At 36.1% G+C, this 20,209-nt stretch overlaps 1 protein-coding gene across 1 annotated transcript in view; it reads left to right on the top strand.

The window, feature by feature from the left end:
* The window catches only part of ANGPT1 (angiopoietin 1), a 169,458-nt gene extending 155,634 nt beyond the window's left edge, over nucleotides 1-13,824 (top strand). Inside the window, exon 9 of the mRNA XM_017806333.1 lies at nucleotides 11,586-13,824. Within this exon, the coding sequence (XP_017661822.1) occupies nucleotides 11,586-11,746 (161 nt within the window). The 3' untranslated portion in view covers nucleotides 11,747-13,824. The remainder of the gene's footprint in view (nucleotides 1-11,585) is intronic.
* Nucleotides 13,825-20,209: the final 6,385 nt, after the last annotated feature.

Genomic DNA, 20,209 nt, shown 5'->3' with positions numbered 1-20,209 from the left:
AGGTTCTATCATGCAAAAGTTATACTTACCGCTTCAGAAAGCCAATATAAGAGAGCAATGCTTCTTTATTAGATATTTTTTGCAAGAATTTGTGGAAATTATTTCAATACACATTCATATTCATCCAAAGATATAGTACAAGCAGATCAGTGGAGCTCAACTACCTGGCTTAAGAATTCAAAATATATTTATTCAATGAAAAGACCTGACATGTAATTTCACAATGCCCATAGGTAATAGCAACACTAATTAAAGACCAAACCACAAGTGTCCTCAAGGAGCGAGCATACCTTAACTGCTCCAGAAAAGCAGCTGTCTACAGTGAGGAGTCCTGTTTATTTGTATAGCTGAATTTTCAAACAACTTATCAATGTATATCAATGTATTATCAATGAATAATTGAACTTCTATTTTGTCTGGACAATATATTTTATAACCTAGGGATTCTTACTGCAAACAGAGATAGTAGTGCTGCTGTTACTACACAAATTATTAGGGGTGGGCTAACCTAAAAAAATGAACTGATCCTCAGTTCAAACAAGCAATTAGTGACTTTGTAATCACAACAACTTGAAGAAACAACCTCTGTTTCTGAATAAAAACTCTCTTAACTTTCCCACATAAGCCTTCTCTTTACTACTTTATTAGTCACTTTAAAATCTTGTTTCTATTGTTATTTCTTATAATGCCCACTTTTCATGATTCTCATGCCTGATTAAAATATCCTATGGAAATTATTGTCAAAAGTTTTGTTCCAGGTTAAAATCTTACTGCTATTTAGAGAAGACTTTATACTTATTTGGGAAAGGCATTACCTTGTAGTGAAAAATAAACAGGATTCTTCATGTGAGGAAAATCCTATGAACTCCAGGGAATAAGCTAACATCTAGTTACTGTGTGTCTTTTCTTGGGTCAAACTGTCACAGCTCTGGAGCTTCTTCATATGGTGTGTTCTGCAGTGGCAGTGCTGCAGGTATCTCTTTCAGAAACCTCTGTTTTATGTTCCCTCACTTCCTCATAGCTACAAAGAAAGTCACTGCTTCCATTCCTCTTTCCCTTAATATACAAAGCATCTGAAAAAACATTTCCTGTGCAACCATTCACAGATTTCATAAAATATTCTGAGTTGGAAGGGACCCACAAGGATCATCAAGTCCAACTCTTAAGTGAATGGCCCATGTGGGGATCAAAACCACTACCTTGGTGTTATTAGCACTGTTTTCTAACAACTGAGCATCCTTTCAAAGGTATTGATTTGGTGTTGAGACATGCAGTGGGAAGTCTTGTGATAATATGAGGCCTTATGGGGAAAGAAGACCCATCAGAGAATGCAAGGGAGCATGGAGAGACATAACCATATGGAGAAAAAAACCACACCAGAAAACAAAACAAAAAACCCACCTAACAAAAAAGTTAGACAACTTTTAACGTAATCTTAGGAAACATCTTTAAAAAAATGATACATTCTCACTAACAAGAACAGTATAGTAGGAAAAAAATATGCTCATTCAAACACACTTTGAAAGAAGTATTTATTTAGAAGAAATCTGGACTAAGAGATTTGTGCAAGTCCTCACAAATGTTTTTTAAAATTATGTGTTTCTTCAGCTCATTCAAATTTTTTACACAGATTTTGTAAGGCATCACTAAAACCTTCAAAAAGTCCATTTATGGAGCTATTCCTGTTCCTTTAGGATGAAATGGTAACTAACTCAGCTTGTCATCTCTTCACCCCAACACTGTAAACAGAACCCAGGTGCATCTGTGTTCCAGCTTTGAGAAATGAGGGTTAGGATTTCTCTGTTTAACTTCATCTTAAGTTTCTATAAGATTATACTATGGTTACAGTAAAATATCAGCTGTACAGCTTTCCCTTTCTTTGGTTATTGCCCCCATAAGTATAACATTGCAACCAAAGGGAGGTCAACTGTACCAAAACAGAAGATTGTCAGAATTTATCTGGTATAGATTCTTCCCTAAAGATTTCCTTATGAGGTGCTACTTCTGAAAAGAAGAAAACCCTAAGTATTATCCAAAGTCTAAGGAAATACAAGACTAGAAACATAAATTACATGGATCTGAATAAAAATGACAGAGTAAACACTGGACTCGAAGGCTAAACATGGTCAATGTCGTATCTGTAATAATAAGCCATAGTTTAAAATACCTTCATATAATGCNTTTTTTTACTTTGGTGACACTGATTGTTTTCTCTTGCTGTTTCAGACTTTATTTGAAAGGTCATAGTGGAACTGCTGGAAAACAGAGCAGCCTGATCTTACACGGTGCTGAATTCAGTACAAAAGATGCTGACAATGACAACTGCATGTGTAAATGTGCTCTCATGTTGACTGGAGGTGAGTACCACTCTGAAAATATGTGGTACATTGATAGGAATCAACTGTTTTCCTAAAGCAACCATGGATAAAGTTGTATTCATGGATGTGTAAGTTCTGAGTGAAAATTCCTTTCATTGTTTTTACTTCCACTCTTACCTATGCATATATTGTGGTAGTGCCAATACCTCAAGATTCCTATCAGCAGAGAAGGGATTATTCAGAGATGCAATCAGAATATTTCTGCACTGAAGCTATTGCAACAATGTCAAAGGGAAAGCATAAGTTAGTGTAATTGTTTAGGCAAGAAAGGAAAAATAAGAGAAAAGAAGTTAAGAGAGAAGGCATTTGCGAGAAGTGGGAGAGTGAACCAGAAAAAGATGAGAAAAAATACAGAGAATTAGATATGAGAAGGTAAAGTTTAAAAACAATCAGCATCTAGGCTTGTAATGTATTATCTATTTCACTTAGGGATGTGATTCTGTTATTGAAATAATTATAATGTTTAAACTTTCTGTGTTATATGAGCATAATACATAAAGACACAGTTAATGTAGTGACTAATTCGCTCATCTGTGAAAGACTAGACCTGCAACCATCTGTTTTAATCGGGAAGATTTAAACTGGTATCCTAGTGAGCTGAGTCAAACTGCAGAAGGAAAGAAATAGTCGAGGTGGAGAAGAGCACAGACAAGGTATACTGGGATAGTTTAAAGCACCAACTCAATCTGACTGCCAGCAAGTATACTTTATATGACTGATATTTGCTCCCTCCAGAGTAGAGGAGGAATATATGAGATTATCTCCCCATACCGACACCTAAAGCTTTAACCTAGGAGCGAGAACTTTCTCTGGAAAATTATACTTATTCCTAGTCCCTATATGGGCAAGCTCATTTTTATCTCTAGAATACCACATTGTAGCAGAAAGCTTAAATTGGGATTCTTTGGTTCATTGACTGTATGACCAAGAACGGCATCTTCTTTGGAGACTCTCAGTGATTTCTAACTTTCCTGGAAAAGATCCTATAGCATGTAAATTTTTCATTCTTTTGGATCTGATTGCTAAACCAGTATTATTTGTGGTTACTGGCACTCTGAATCCAGCTCAGGTCATATTCAGGCATATATGAGCCTCTAAAGCTATCATCTGCTAACAGAAGATGGTTTCCCATCACTGAGAATTTATATCAAATGCTAGCTCTTTGTTCTCTTTTGCTAACTGGAAATGACCCAGTTGGGAAAATCTTTAAGGAGCCAATTTTTCAAATTTCCATAACTTCCTCTAGTGATATCTTATGAAAAGTCATCTGGGAAACTTCTTACCATATACAGGAAATCAGAAAGTACCTTTTTATTTCTATAAAAAAATAGAAGCTAATCAGATAGTTCTGGAGACAGACATTGGATAAGAGTGTCAACAGCTTATTTTAATTAAAACTGTTGACCTTTCCCTTTAGAATCCATGCTAAATCAAAGTGTGTTATTTCCAGGGTGGTTCAGAGTCCAGTGGGAAGCTCCTGAGTATGAGTTGTGTCTGTGTCTGAAGTGCAGACTCATTCGTGTATCTAAGTTGCCTGGAAATACCTCTTCTCCTAGACAGTTAATTCTGGGAGAAGAGTGGTTTGTTTATTTTCCTGCTCTGACTTCTATGGCAGGTCAATGCCCTGCTAAGGTCAGTCTGCTATTGAACAACCGTTCCACAAGATTCACATATATTGCTGCAGCAGTCCTGCAAATCCACCAGAAAAACATGTACTGGAATATACTGGTAACAAATGAATAAAGAAGGGGAGAATTACCAAAGGCTGAGGAAACCACAAATATAGGAAATCACTACAGAGTAAAAAGAGATGGAACTAACCTTTGGAGATAGATAAGTCTACTCTTGTGAACAAGACTCAGAGTACCAGTCCCTCGGAGTTAGCCTGTACAGCACTGAGTAATTTGTAGTTTTTCAAGAACAGAAAGACTTTAATCAAGTTAGAGTTCTCCACAAACACTCTGCTATGCTTTGCTCCTTGAAATGACTTTCTCATTCCTTAAGGAACATCAGAAATTGAATTAAATACCAAAACATTTTTTAGTGAGTATATTTCAGTTTTGTACCAGACAAAGACTAATTAACAAAAGTAGCAATGATAACAGGGTATTTTTAAGCAAAAAATATCAGACTCTGTTAGTTTTGGCAACATCACAAAGAGCTCTTTAATGATGAATGATATGAAATCTGCAGGCAGGTTTCTAGCTATCTTGACAGTTTGGGTGAGCCTGTTATCTCTATGAGGTGAACTGAGTATATTTATGTCAGGAATAAAGGCTGAGATAAGCTGAAGCTCAAGACTGTGATATGGTTATAATCAAGGCTGAAAATAAAATGTAAGGAAAACACATATTTCTCTCTGTCATCTTGCTAGTTGTCAGTTTTATTTGGTCTATATCATAACTATTATTCTATCTCCTCCTTTATCTCACCCTTCTTCCCCAGAATGAGAAATTAAATACTGGGAGAATAATACAGAAGCACCAATAGTGTTTTGTGTGTGTGTCTTTCTTCTCCTTTCAAGAGCCACATTATGCTACTTGAATTTCTCTTAATGTTGATTTTAGGGAATGGCTTCAAAAGTACATGCATGAGCTGGATTCTTAGGCTCTGTAAACTTTCAAGGTATTTAAATGTTTTAGCTGTTTTTTTGTGCCTTTGAAAATTTAAGCTAAGCATGCTTGTTTTACTTTAAAGACAAATTACATTTATTCAAATAATTTCTTCAGTGGTTTTATATCTCAGGCCAGTAAACTGAGCACAGGGTTATACATATATATGTATCTGGATATAATTTCAAGCCTTACTTGGAAGAGTACCCCCAGTAAGTTCTTGCTTTTTGCAAGAAATCTCTTTAAAAATGCAACAGACTGTCACCAGAATGGAGCAATGAGTGGATGTCCAAAGTGCATCGCACAGATTTCCAATACAACACTTAACGTTTAACATCTCAGGATCAGATTCATGGACCAAGTTCTTGTCCATCTGCTCACCAGTCAGCTGAGCCCCAAACTGTTTGTGCAATTGCTTTCAATCACTGGAAAGTGACTTACAGTAACTTGGCTCACAGGGAAAGAGTTTTAAGGTGGTTTTCCTTGTTTGACATTGACTGCAGTCTGAGATGTTCACACAGGCATTTACCTTGCTTCAGGTGAGAAGCTAAACTTCTGATCCCGAAAATAGTTTGACAAAAGGACAGGGAGACTTTCTGGATATCTTGCCAGGTTTGAAGCAGCATAGAATTACTGAAATAAATGGTTGGTTTGTTGTTGTTTTTTTTTTTATTTTACTGAAAGCAGAGATCCATCCAACCTCGGTCTCCTGTCTCTGAAAGAAGTCAGTACAGGCCTAAGAAAAATGCAGATAAATTAAACATCCCTTGAGTACTTTCCCCGTATCTTTTGAATCTCAGGATCTTCCTGAGCCAGAGACTCCCATGTATTTATTAAAACTCAGTGGATTTTCCAATGGATTTCTCATCTATTAAGTCAGACTTGTAGTCTTGACAATCCAATACTCTTAAGGAGTACATAGGCCTAGAAATTACTTCCAGAGGTCATTTAGTCCTTTTCTAAGACAGATTCTTCTCTATCTGTTCATTTCCATCTTTCTGTTCGCCTTCAAGATTTCTAGTGATATTCATTCTCATAATAAAATCTGTTACTGAGTTTGTCTACACAATATAAGAAAGCTTTGTATGTTGACTAACTGATTCTATGATAATTTAGATGTTTTCCATCTTGTTCTATCCTCCACCATTGGAAAGCATAGACCATTTCTTTGCATTCCTTTAAAAGGTTTTTGTATTAATTTGAGATTGTTGGCAATCTCTCTTTTGAATTCTGGACTAAACAATCCTAAATCCTCCTCTTACATTCACTCTTTTGGAGCCTGTCCTGTGGCTCCACAAATAGCTTCAGGTGTCATCCAAAACTTCAGCCAGTCTTCTAGCTGAGAAGTTATCAATGCAAAGTCAAACAGATCCTTTGTATTATCAACTAAATTCTTTAAAGTATAGAATGTCAGAAACATTGAAATCTTTCCTAAAATAAGTTATGTCTTTTGATCATTGAGGACTATTTCAATGTTTTTGCATTAGAAATTGTTCTTATTGGCTTTGTTGCCAAATGTACTAAATTTTATGGACAAACCCAAAGGCTACAAATAAATATTGACTTTTCATAGGATCCATTTATCCCATTAACAGATACAAATGTACCATTCGAACACACTTGGATCTTATTGAAAGACCTGTATTGATCTTACTGCATTCAGTGATCTTACTGCATTCAGTGTATTTGGGAGGGAGAACAGAGATGTATGTGAGGAAAGGGTCTACTGTCAAATGTGCAGTGTTAAGACATCTGTTCTTTTACTATATAAAAGACAACTAAGAACCTCCCATCAAACCTGAATGATCACTACCCTGTTCCCAGGATTTACAGTGCACTCATTTCATGTAATTGATGAGCATTAGGTTACTAACAAAGAATTTTACATGCATACATGCTTAATTACAATTTATACAACAAGACAAAAAAGCATGTTAGCTTTGGCATCCAAAAGCCTTTTTTGTGTTGCTTTTGACAGAGAAGGTTCTATCATGCAAAAGTTATACTTACCGCTTCAGAAAGCCAATATAAGAGAGCAATGCTTCTTTATTAGATATTTTTTGCAAGAATTTGTGGAAATTATTTCAATACACATTCATATTCATCCAAAGATATAGTACAAGCAGATCAGTGGAGCTCAACTACCTGGCTTAAGAATTCAAAATATATTTATTCAATGAAAAGACCTGACATGTAATTTCACAATGCCCATAGGTAATAGCAACACTAATTAAAGACCAAACCACAAGTGTCCTCAAGGAGCGAGCATACCTTAACTGCTCCAGAAAAGCAGCTGTCTACAGTGAGGAGTCCTGTTTATTTGTATAGCTGAATTTTCAAACAACTTATCAATGTATATCAATGTATTATCAATGAATAATTGAACTTCTATTTTGTCTGGACAATATATTTTATAACCTAGGGATTCTTACTGCAAACAGAGATAGTAGTGCTGCTGTTACTACACAAATTATTAGGGGTGGGCTAACCTAAAAAAATGAACTGATCCTCAGTTCAAACAAGCAATTAGTGACTTTGTAATCACAACAACTTGAAGAAACAACCTCTGTTTCTGAATAAAAACTCTCTTAACTTTCCCACATAAGCCTTCTCTTTACTACTTTATTAGTCACTTTAAAATCTTGTTTCTATTGTTATTTCTTATAATGCCCACTTTTCATGATTCTCATGCCTGATTAAAATATCCTATGGAAATTATTGTCAAAAGTTTTGTTCCAGGTTAAAATCTTACTGCTATTTAGAGAAGACTTTATACTTATTTGGGAAAGGCATTACCTTGTAGTGAAAAATAAACAGGATTCTTCATGTGAGGAAAATCCTATGAACTCCAGGGAATAAGCTAACATCTAGTTACTGTGTGTCTTTTCTTGGGTCAAACTATCACAGCTCTGGAGCTTCTTCATATGGTGTGTTCTGCAGTGGCAGTGCTGCAGGTATCTCTTTCAGAAACCTCTGTTTTATGTTCCCTCACTTCCTCATAGCTACAAAGAAAGTCACTGCTTCCATTCCTCTTTCCCTTAATATACAAAGCATCTGAAAAAACATTTCCTGTGCAACCATTCACAGATTTCATAAAATATTCTGAGTTGGAAGGGACCCACAAGGATCATCAAGTCCAACTCTTAAGTGAATGGCCCATGTGGGGATCAAAACCACTACCTTGGTGTTATTAGCACTGTTTTCTAACAACTGAGCATCCTTTCAAAGGTATTGATTTGGTGTTGAGACATGCAGTGGGAAGTCTTGTGATAATATGAGGCCTTATGGGGAAAGAAGACCCATCAGAGAATGCAAGGGAGCATGGAGAGACATAACCATATGGAGAAAAAAACCACACCAGAAAACAAAACAAAAAACCCACCTAACAAAAAAGTTAGACAACTTTTAACGTAATCTTAGGAAACATCTTTAAAAAAATGATACATTCTCACTAACAAGAACAGTATAGTAGGAAAAAAATATGCTCATTCAAACACACTTTGAAAGAAGTATTTATTTAGAAGAAATCTGGACTAAGAGATTTGTGCAAGTCCTCACAAATGTTTTTTAAAATTATGTGTTTCTTCAGCTCATTCAAATTTTTTACACAGATTTTGTAAGGCATCACTAAAACCTTCAAAAAGTCCATTTATGGAGCTATTCCTGTTCCTTTAGGATGAAATGGTAACTAACTCAGCTTGTCATCTCTTCACCCCAACACTGTAAACAGAACCCAGGTGCATCTGGGTTCCAGCTTTGAGAAATGAGAGTTAGGATTTCTCTGTTTAACTTCATCTTAAGTTTCTATAAGATTATACTATGGTTACAGTAAAATATCAGCTGTACAGCTTTCCCTTTCTTTGGTTATTGCCCCCATAAGTATAACATTGCAACCAAAGGGAGGTCAACTGTACCAAAACAGAAGATTGTCAGAATTTATCTGGTATAGATTCTTCCCTAAAGATTTCCTTATGAGGTGCTACTTCTGAAAAGAAGAAAACCCTAAGTATTATCCAAAGTCTAAGGAAATACAAGACTAGAAACATAAATTACATGGATCTGAATAAAAATGACAGAGTAAACACTGGACTCGAAGGCTAAACATGGTCAATGTCATATCTGTAATAATAAGCCATAGTTTAAAATACCTTCATATAATGCATTCATTATAGGTAGATAAAAGGCTAACCACTGAGGGAATCAGATGATTCCCTAGGACTGTGCACATTGTCTAAAAGGAGTTTCTCACAGTTTAATTCTATTTCCAGCAGTCAGAGTGGGAAACACACTGAAAATTTAAAATTCTCCATTTGATTCCACAGTGACAGCTGCAGAATTAAGTAGGCACTCATTAAATGATCAGTTTGCCTCTACCAGCGCTGTTTGAAAATGATTTACAAAGAGTTCTGAGAAGATCACAATGCTGTGATATGCAGGCTAAAATAACTTTTTTTAAATAAAATGGCATTTAACTACCAAAGCAAAAGTCGCCACCTGATCTTTATGCTCTTATTTGTCTCTATACATGACACAAATGTTCAGTACAATCATATTACATGGAAAGATGCATAAAATCCGTGCTAAAGATTCAAAAAACCAAAGATCTTACATGAAAAAAAAACTCAAACAGAAGTCTTTCTGACAAATAGAGCTCTTACCCACAGAGGTAAATACATTTTTGACATTGGGAATATTAGGTCTTTGCAGTCTGGGAATTCATTCTGCCTTTCTCAGTCTAAACTAAGCATCTTCCTTTTACATTACATAGATGCTCTGAAAAGTGTTGGAGAGAAAATTCTATTCCCTACAAGACATCCAGCAAAACTCCCACTACTTTCAGTGGAGTCAGCATGTCACCTAGTTTATCTTTGTCAGTTTATGTTCTGTAAGCTCGATGTTGCCAAGTTTCATGTTATTTGGAGTTTTTCTTAAAACTCTAGCTCCCATGGCAATCTAAAATTCACCTTAACAAGAAAAGATCTTGGAGAGAGAGAGTTCACTGACTAATTTTGTCTTAAAGCAACAGTTTAAAAAAGATCTGAAGATTCACACTTCTTTTCACCACTGACTCCTTTTTCTCAGCTGGTTAAAGACATACATGCATATTTTCACTGCAGAAGTCTGAAGGTGAGATGCCTTTTTTTGCTTACATTTTGAAAATAAACCAGCACTTCTAGCAAGTTTAAATTTTCTACATTCAGTCACACAAATTTTCCAGAGCTGTTACACTTCTTTTTTATCCTAACTTCTCAGTTTACTACTCCTTCAGTTATGCCCATGCAACTGTTCACAGGGTCATTTTGTAAACCAGACTGCTGTTTTGCCCTCCCAAAGCAAGGTTCTGAGTTTTTTTCTAAATCTATCTCACATCACTTTTCAGAACAGTCTTGCATTGTAGCTTCTGGAGCAGTGAACTAGAATCACAAACATCTGGGCAAGACATTTCTTGCCCTGTCTTTCCAGTATAATAAAATATATGCAGTTTCACAGAATTCAATGGCTTAATATGTAGGAAGCTGCATCTTGCTGGAAAATAGTAGGTAGGGTAGGGGGGCAGAAAAGGCAGTTAGCAATTTTCTAAGCCTACTTTTCTACTGATATAAATCAGTAACAGTTTTAATATATTTTACCATCAGTGTTAGTCGAGTAGCTAGGAATTTTCGTCTACCTGTAGACACCTTAATAAGGAGTGTTTGGCACTTTTCAAGATCAAGATTAGAAGACTAACGATTTAATATAGGTTTTCACATTCAAAATCATAAGACTAAGAATTGAATGTCATTGTCCTGTCACAAACTGTACATGTGATGAATATACCTTCACCGAAGTGGGCCACACTCTCACCTAAATGCACGCACACTCAGATAATCAGATATATCATCTACCCCTGCACACTGTTATTCTGACTGTCAGCATCCTACAGTGTTGTAATTATCTTCTTCACTCAGTCCTTCCATTCTTTTGCTTTCTTGTTTATAAATTTATCACAGTCTTAAAGAAAGTATCTACCTCTCGCCTTGTACACAATTTTAAATGCTGATTATCTATTACTACAACATTGTAGTTACTGTGACAGGAAAGCACCACCATTCTCACAATCCAGTTACTAAAAAGATCTAACCTGGGAGCAAAAACAACTGAGCAGTTGAACAATCACAGTTAAAGCAACAGAAAAGGACCGGTAAATAAAATTAAATCATTCTTGGATTCAAAATAACCTAGCAATGTGAAATTATGCAAAATAATTTTGAATTATAGTCTTTTTCTGTGGTTTAAATGAAAACTGCTATACTGTCTAAATATGTAAAGCAGCTTATTTGTCATTGATGTTCTTGCTTTGGCTTCACATGCTGCATATAAAACTAGAATGAGTTGGGATGTAATTACATTTGCAATTCTGTAAATACAAGTGTGTGTTCTCCAGCACTGCTGACTACAGAATAGCACAAAAGAACAAAAAAGGAAAATATGAAAATAGCACACTCACTACACCAGGACTATTTATGAGTTATTTACCAGAATTTGATAATCAGCTAAACCTATAAAACAAAAATACTTAGTGCAGTTGCAGTTTAATTTTTGTTAATGGTTTCAGGGTGGTGGTTTGATGCCTGTGGACCCTCCAATCTCAATGGGATGTTCTACACAGCTGGACAAAACCACGGAAAGCTCAATGGCATCAAGTGGCACTACTTCAAAGGCCCCAGCTACTCCTTGCGCTCCACCACCATGATGATTCGGCCCTTGGACTTCTAAAGACATTAAACAGTGGATCCCAGAACAAGCCAGGATGGCACTGCCCTCAGCAGCAACACTTTACAATCTGAAGGTAAAAGGTGAAGGGCTTCTTGAAAGCAACATGTAAGGATGATGCAAAGTCACTTTGTTATTACTTCGTAACCTACAAATACTCCCCAAGAGTCACCCCATGTTTTGATGACTGGGGAACGGTTGGTTTAGAAGAAGACGGCTGAAATGGTTTTCCAAAGAACTGGATTTGGCTATTCTTCCTAAACTTGGTGCTTTTCAGTGGATGTATTTTTTTTTTTATTAAATCAACAACAGCATCAGAATTTGAAGAATTGAAGCAAATCAGCCATGGTCTATTGAGTAGAATGTTATTCAGCAGTGAAAGGCCAACATTATAACCACGAAAAAGGATTAGAGAGACACCTTTATTAAAACTCATTGTAAGCACTCAAGGTGACCACTCCGAATATTGTTTTTCTTAAATGAACTGAATTTGAATAGCGGATGGATTTATGTTAATCCTAGAGTCAAATTATTTGTGTGAATATTGTTTTTCATTAAATCCTTTAAGGACATGTTTCTCATAAATAAACTGAATCAAACTTATGAATAATGGTAAGGATAATAAGCATAAATTCTTCAGTTGCTCTGTAGAAGTAAATCAGATAATTGGCATGATCCCTGAGCTAGGATTTATAGTGTGATAACAAAAGTAGCTGTGTTTTGAGGCTTTTCCTTTCTTTCATTAAAAGCAGTCTGAATGTCATGTAGAATAATTAATGGAAGGTTTAAAGAATGTGAAATATTATCTTAAAGAAAATATGGGATTTTGCATGGAATTTTTCCATCAAAAGTACATAGGAAGACAAATTGTTAGGGTATATGAAAATTGCATAAAGGCATAGCTTAAGGCAATGGGTTCATTTTACTGTATCCTTGCATGTGAGCATTTTATCCTTAATTACTTTACTTTCTTATTACATTTTTGGTGAATATCAGAAGCATGTCAGTTCTACACAATGCTTAGGCTACAAATATAAAAAATATTCATCAGAACTGTGTAAAAATTAAAGAATTGTGAACTTGTAAATAGCATGTTTATATTTCCTGTAACAGTCCTTTAATTTGTACAGGCAACCTTGACCCTATGCAAAGGGTGAGAACCCTCAAACAGATATAAATATTAAAAGAATTTCAGATTACTGCTTACAGGTTGCTAACAAGTAATTTTGTTCTATTAAAATGCTGCAGAAGTGTGGGATTGGAAAAGACAAAATTATTTTAATAACAAGCAACAAAGTACCTGGGTCACCTATGTAAGGGTATAAAGACAACTCTACGGTCCTTTGTGAATTAGTCACAGGAATAAAGTCCATTTGGGAAAGCAGCTTGAAGTCATTTAACTTCTTCTAGATATAAAATGAAAAAGTTTACCCCATTCCCATTGAAATCAAAATTAATATTCTCATCAACGAAATTGGGACCAACGTGACATGCAAAATATGCATGTGGTGAGGTATTTGTTTATCGGTTTGTTACTTTGTTTCATTCAATACACTGTTTCCAAAATCAGGCACAACAAAGATCTGATTCTTTTTTTAAAAGATGATAATAGCAGAGTAACTGTGCTTTTCTTTGGTTATTTTTTCACCTTTTTTTTTCCTTTAGTAGTTTATTTCTATGGAATAGAGAAAAAAGAACTTGGATTTTTTTAAGCATCCCTTCTTAAAGATCACAAAGCCCCACAGGGTTCTCTGGTTTTACAATTTGATGTTTGTTTGGTTTCAAGTGGGACATTTTCTTGTGTAGTTGTATATATTTATATATATATTTGAAATAATCTTGACTAAGAGTTAATTTGAAGTTTTCTGCTGAATAAGTTACCAAACTGCTCTTCACTCAGCACTTTCTCACAGAGCTGTTTTGTTCCAGTTTCCAGTAGATTTTTTTTAGTGGTCTTCATTTATATGCAAAATATGTGGTCCGTCTTGCACCATATTCTCAGAAGATATATTTTTGCAGGTCTCCAAGTTAAGAATGCCATTTTTGCAGATCCTATCGTGAAAGACAAAACACATTTAAAATTAAAAGCATGATATTTACTGTTTATTTATCTGGATTTGAAAAAAATGTGGATTTTGTTTCCTATCCTTTATAATAAAACATTTTAAAATATGTGGAGTCTGTGATTTGCTTTGCTTCAAGTACAGCTTTCTGTTACAGGCTGGTAACACTTTAAAAGCCACCATCACTCTTTGTAAGAAATATTAATAAATTTAGATAAAGCTTAGAAAAGGAGGAACTCTAATTCAAGTTTGTCCAGTGATTATTATTTCTAACCTTTCCAATACATATTTCCGAATTTTTTATTCAATTTCCTTGATAAAATCATGTGACTATATTTCTTATTTCACTTCAAATCATATAACTCTCTATCAAATTTAAAATAAAAGATTTCTTTAATTCCACAGGCAAAGATACAAACTGAAGTGTGATGTTTTCCTTGCCTTATAAAGTGTTCTTCTATCATCCATTCAATCATGTTGCATGGCAGTGACAAATCACCTGTGATCTCTTACTGAGAAATGCCTCTTGCTCCATTAGTATACCTTTTAACACTATAGTGATCAGTTTTAATATCTCTTAGTAGTTAATTTATTCTCATTTTCTCAGGAATTTTTGCTTAATTAGACTTGTTCGTTCAGAGCAACGTGGCTTTTCAAATCAACACTAAAGTTGTAAGGATCTACACATAAAAGCACATTTTGCTCCTTAAGTTGAATGTATATATACTTCATGATTTGAAGAGCTGCAATTCATTAAAATGGTCTTTCTGGAGTTGATTTATATTAAAGTGTTATATATATACATTATATTAAAATGTTGCTTGCCTTGAAAGATACTAAAATTTCAATGGTCAGTGAAAATAGTAACTTTACTATTTACCCTTCACAGATAATTTGTTCCTGATTCATAAAACAAGAACACACAAAATTTTTACAAAGCAGTAGATGTGTTTTCCATAGGATATAGATCCTTGATTTTTATTCTCTTCTGATGCTGGAGATGTAATTTAAATGTACATTTTTCTAAGTGCCCTAACATCCAGTACTGGCCTGTTAAGTAGGTTAGTCATCTACATTTATAGTCATCTGTAAAACAGGTTCACAAGACACCATTCTTTAAAAAACTCTTCCAACTATAATAACAACTTTCTTCTCTGCAGACCTGCAGTTCAAGCCACAGCTCTGACCATGCCTCAAATAACCTCGTTTGGGATTGACGCAGTATCCACTTCTCCTTTGTGGAGAAAAAAACTGAAACAGCAACCACAACAAGAGCTTAACTCTCTAGGTAGAATCAAGCACAGTTTGCAACCATTCCGTGCTACAGTTGTGCCAAAAGGCATTCCTACCTACCAGCTTTTATGGGAGCTGGACAGCTTGTAATCCCTGAATACAGCTGCTGCTGCTGCTGTTGCCTGACTCTGACCTCTGGTGTGCACACAGATACAAATACACACACAAATCCGTATTTCTGAAGAAAACTTGACACAGTCAATCAAAATGACCTCTCCTAAATTTTTTCTAAAGGACCTGTAATCTCAGGTCAAGCAAAAATAAAAAAATCCAAAAAACGCCAAAAATGAAATTAATTAAAAATGCAAATGCCAAGGAGCGAGAGCAGGAAGGAGAGAAGACAGGGATATGGAACTGTAATGTGGAGAGGGGAAAGACAGACAGAGAGGAGTTGAAAGGAGGGGATTACCTATGAGACATAGCAGTTTCATATTTACTGTGCCACAACTGTCACACAGTGTGGGAACTCCCTTCTCCTCTAGAAGTGTCCAAACCCCCTCTTCCTGGCTCTTGCTCATATGAGCAGAAATCTCTGGGTATTATTTGCTTTTGTAAACTTTGAGGGGTTTGGTTTTCTCTGTGCTTTTAAAATTTTTACATGGGGAGAAATTTAATATGGATCTTGGAAAAGACATGCTTATGGTTATATCAAGTTAGCTGTGGAGCAAGTCTGTAAAAATGGAAAAGTTCCTCTAGAAAATTCTGCATTCTGTTGCGCGAATTTTAAGTACTGATGATGAAATAGAACCTAAACCCATCGAAAATCTTGTGAAATTAGACCCTTCATTCTTCCACTAGCTAAAACTTCTATTTTAATCAGACCTTATTGTCCATATAAATGGTCTGTGTAGTTTTCTGAACCAGGGAGTTCAATTAAAGAACACTAAAGAATGGTTATATTCTGTAAATATGACCCAAAATGATATATTAAAGTACATGAAGGCCTAGACACCAGTTCTGTGTTTTGGTAGAGAGAATCTTGAATCCTGAAGTGTTATCATAAATTTCCTTTCTCTCATTATACTTCTCACCTTTCTCTCACTTTAATAGTGCCCCTGTTCCTCCTTTTAGACTGTTGGCAGTGTTTGCCTTCTGCTGCCTGGAAGTAGTCACAGGAGGCAAGCACCACACTTAACAGAAGGTCTGCAGATATTTTTGTTCACAACAACAGCATCACCTCTGGGAAGAGCAAAGTCAGTCCCCCACCAAACCACAGGGAAGAAACTTTTCTTGCCATTTGCTCTGCAAGACCGTGGACAGAAAAACAGGCCCATAAGCACACAGAGGACCTTCTTTCAACTTAAACAGGAAATGGTGCTTTGCCAGGTCAACCCTAAAAGGACCCCAGAAGAGTAACTCATAGGCAGCTTCTCCAGCACAGGAGGAAACAGAGGGGAAAAAAGTTGAAAGGAAAGCAAAGGAAAAATGAAGATTCTTGTTACACTGAAATGGGTTGAGGAAGAGCGAGGAAATGGGTGTTATAGAATAAGACAGCTAAGAATGCAAAGGAATTAGATAAGGAAGCTGAAGGTAAAGTGGGCAAAAGAAGACAGTCAGTCTGACAAAAAGAATATGGAGAAATGACAAAGATGAAAGCATTGGAAAAGAAGTAAAATGAAGAAAAATTTGGCAGAGGAATCTGTTAACATATTTATTAGAGGATAATTAGTATCCAATTAATTTTCCAAGGCCTAAAAGAATTAGCATCGCACTTTTACTTTCTGCTTTTATTTATTATTTACAGTGTAAAAGAGGTACATTGACATCTGGTAAAATAAAGCAATGCTTTAAAAGCAGTCCATTCTTAGAGGAATTTTTGGTAGCATGCAGCTTGAGAAACAGTTCATGCTTTTAGCATGAGACACAAATCTGTCAATAGATAAATCAGCATTGGATAATGTTTACTCTTTCACTAAAAGATGTGCATCTCCATCCTTTTGCAGCCCTCTCATGCTTATATTTAGAATCACTGTCTGCCTGAAAAGAAATTACACATCTCAGACTTGAACTCATTTAGCTGCATTGTTGAATCACTGGTTTGTTTTCTTCTGAGTAACTCCTGAATATGTTTTACTCTTCTTTTGAAGCAAATTTTTCTTTCCTTTTTTTTCCTTTTTTTTTTTTTAATTTTTTTTCCTTTCTTTCTTTGATTTAAACACCTCTGGTTTGGATTTCATCTTTCATCCACCATAGATGATTATTTAATTTAATTTAATTATTTAATCTCTTTTTGATTGCTTTACATAGCACTGTTTGTTCTATAAAACCCCCAGACAAAGTTCTCCTGAACTGATGCAGTGGTTCTTGTCGCCACTTTCTGCTCTGCTTTCATGTGGAGCATCACACTGCCGGGCACCAACACTGTCCTTTTTGAGGGATTTCATTCAGTCCATTCAGGAAATCTGGAACTCCTTGGAGTAACATGAGTGCAGGTCCTGAGTCTCACAAATTCTGGCCAATCCATGTGTCCTGACCAGCAACTGCCAAAATTTTTCTAGCTGCAAGTCCCATCAGGGCTATCTGTACCAAGTACTGGAGGTGTCATCAAGCCCCTGTATTCCCCTCCTACTTATTTAAGCCCCTATATTCCCCTCCTACTTATTTTTCAGGAATAGCTCCCTGTCCCAAGAGGGAGAGAAGCATGGCCTAGCAGTTTCTCATGAGGTGATGTCTCTGCTCACCTACCTCTAATACACAGTCTGGAGCAAAGGGGCTGAACTTTTTAGACTGCCTGGTCACAAGACAAAGATGATATAAATACATCTCAATATTTTTTGAGAAGTACAGCCACATTAGCCGAAGGCTTTTCCACTAACTTATTCTGTGTATTAGATTAAGAAATCAATGCTAATTTTGCTACAGGAGCAGACAGAGAGTTGTCTAAACATGTAGGTGGAGTTGTGTCTAGTGTCCCTTTCTTTTAGCATGCTACAAAATCTTTGGCACTCATTTGGAGTTTTCAAGGCTTTGGGAAAAAAATAACAAATATATCAGACTTTGTTTTGCAAAAATAAGTTTATAAGCAAGAGCAGTTTTACTCATAACAGTGTAAAATGCAAAGACCGAGAATTTACATCTGTAAATGTGACTACAGGTTTATGAACAGAGATTTAAGCAGGAGCCAACATCTCTCTCACTGCTTCTTTTGGGTTGTGTGGCTTGTGCAAATTCACTTGACACCAGCAACTCCTGAATCTCCTTTCCAGCCACTGTGAGCTACCCCACAGCCTAGATTAGAAAAACTACCTCAGTTTGATCTAATCTAAAATAGATTAAATGCGAATCAATAGATAATGCTAGAAATTGAAGAGATTTATAAGGGACCTAATCTGTTCAGGTTGAGATGTTACACATGTCAGTACTCAGAGAGAAAAAAAATCAAAAATGTTTATATTTTCATTGCAAATAGGTATAATATATAAAACATACAGTTTAAGTAGCCATTGGATGTGTGGAGAAAACAATAAAGAACATTTATCCTAGAGCAAAGCAAGCTATCCTGACAGCTCACTCGGAGGTGCAGAGAAGCCCTTATTCCCGACGTTTCTGCTGTCTGCTGCCACCTGTGGTTCAAAAGGAAGCTTTTCCAAAGATGAACTCGTCGCCAGAATCAATTAAACATGCAATGACAGATCTAAGAAAAGGACATTGAAGAGACTGATAAAAATGGTCAGTATGTCCAGCATAGATGGTGAAAACGAAATCTGTATTTAGGTGCATGCTTTCAGTTTTAAAAGTACCAAACTCCCACTGACTTCAGTTTGTCCAAAATGGATTAAAAATATATTGGTTTTATAGCAGTTTAGACCTTTCCTAGGGAAAATAATTATATTTACAGAGTTAAAAGTTGCTAACAAAACCACAGGTGATGGAGAAAGGGGAACCACACAAAACCACTCTAAAAATTCATGTTGTATTTACTACATTTTGACTACACCAGAGATATGTATATGGAGTACAGACATCAGGAGGCCTAAGGAAGAAGCAAAGAAAAGAAAGCTGTAGTTCAAGATGGGAACTGAACTATTTTTGAAAGAAAGAACACATAAACGACCTTTCAAGACAAATGTTCACCAGTTGTAAATGCAAAAATTGAATTTCTTCTTTGAATCTGACTTTAACCAACTGATGCATAATGCGTTATCCTGACTGTCTTTAATTCCTCTCTCACAGGTTTTATCTTATGGTCCAAGAATCACATTGCAATAGGGTTTTTTACTCATGATTTATTCATATTCAGCAATCCAAAAAGTACTGTGCCTTTACAAGAGTTCAAGAATTCTTTTTTTTCCCCTTAAGTGCATCTGAGTGATATTTGCCATAGGATGGTCCAAATTAATATCTTCAGAGCAGCCCAAACTGCTAATCCTGTTGCCATACATAAGCTATCTTGTTTCTCTGACCTTTCACTTTCCAGTGTTCGAACCAGAGTTGCACTGAGGTTATGATTTACAGGTCACAAGGCCACAGATAACCTTAGATATTAGCAGGATTCCATGTCATTTCTTACAGAAAACAGAAATAAATCAATATTTAAAAAGCTGGAGAAACCCAGTTGTTTGCGCCCTTTTGTTCACTTTGAGTTTCAAAAGCAGCCAACTTAGCAGTTCTGAACAAAAGAAAATGAATGCAGATGAAACAAAACCAGAGACAATTTGATTACCCACCAGACACAAGTACGATGGACAAACAACCTTTTTGTGATTTCCCCGGTGGGGCTGTCTCCACAGGCAGGTTTGCATGGTGCCTGTGGTACATCATGGAGGAGCTGGTGCTGTATTATATGAGCGGTGAAGATTTCAGTCTCAGAGCCCTGGCTGTTAAGAAAGGTAGGCTTGCGGAATAGGTGCCCTGAGAAAAAGCAGCATTTTGATGTCACTTTAATGGCTGAAAAGTCATTTTTCATGGCAGCTGTTCCCTGGGCCTCTGATTCAGTTCTCATCTGCCCTGCACATGACCTGGAAACTGGGAGGCCCATGGTGAAAATGGGTCCCTTGTCCTTCCTCCCATCTTCTTTGGGTCAGATGAAGCTCTGGCCATGAAGGAGCTCAGACACCACATCCCATGCTAACACAAACAAGCCTTCTTGGGATCACTATTACATACCTGA

The sequence above is a fragment of the Lepidothrix coronata genome, unplaced genomic scaffold (assembly GCF_001604755.1).
Source record: "Lepidothrix coronata isolate B3197 unplaced genomic scaffold, Lepidothrix_coronata-1.0 Scaffold15, whole genome shotgun sequence".
NCBI lineage: Eukaryota > Metazoa > Chordata > Aves > Passeriformes > Pipridae > Lepidothrix > Lepidothrix coronata.
The sequence above is the reverse complement of the archived record's forward strand: the minus strand, read 5'-3'. Positions and strand labels throughout refer to the sequence as shown.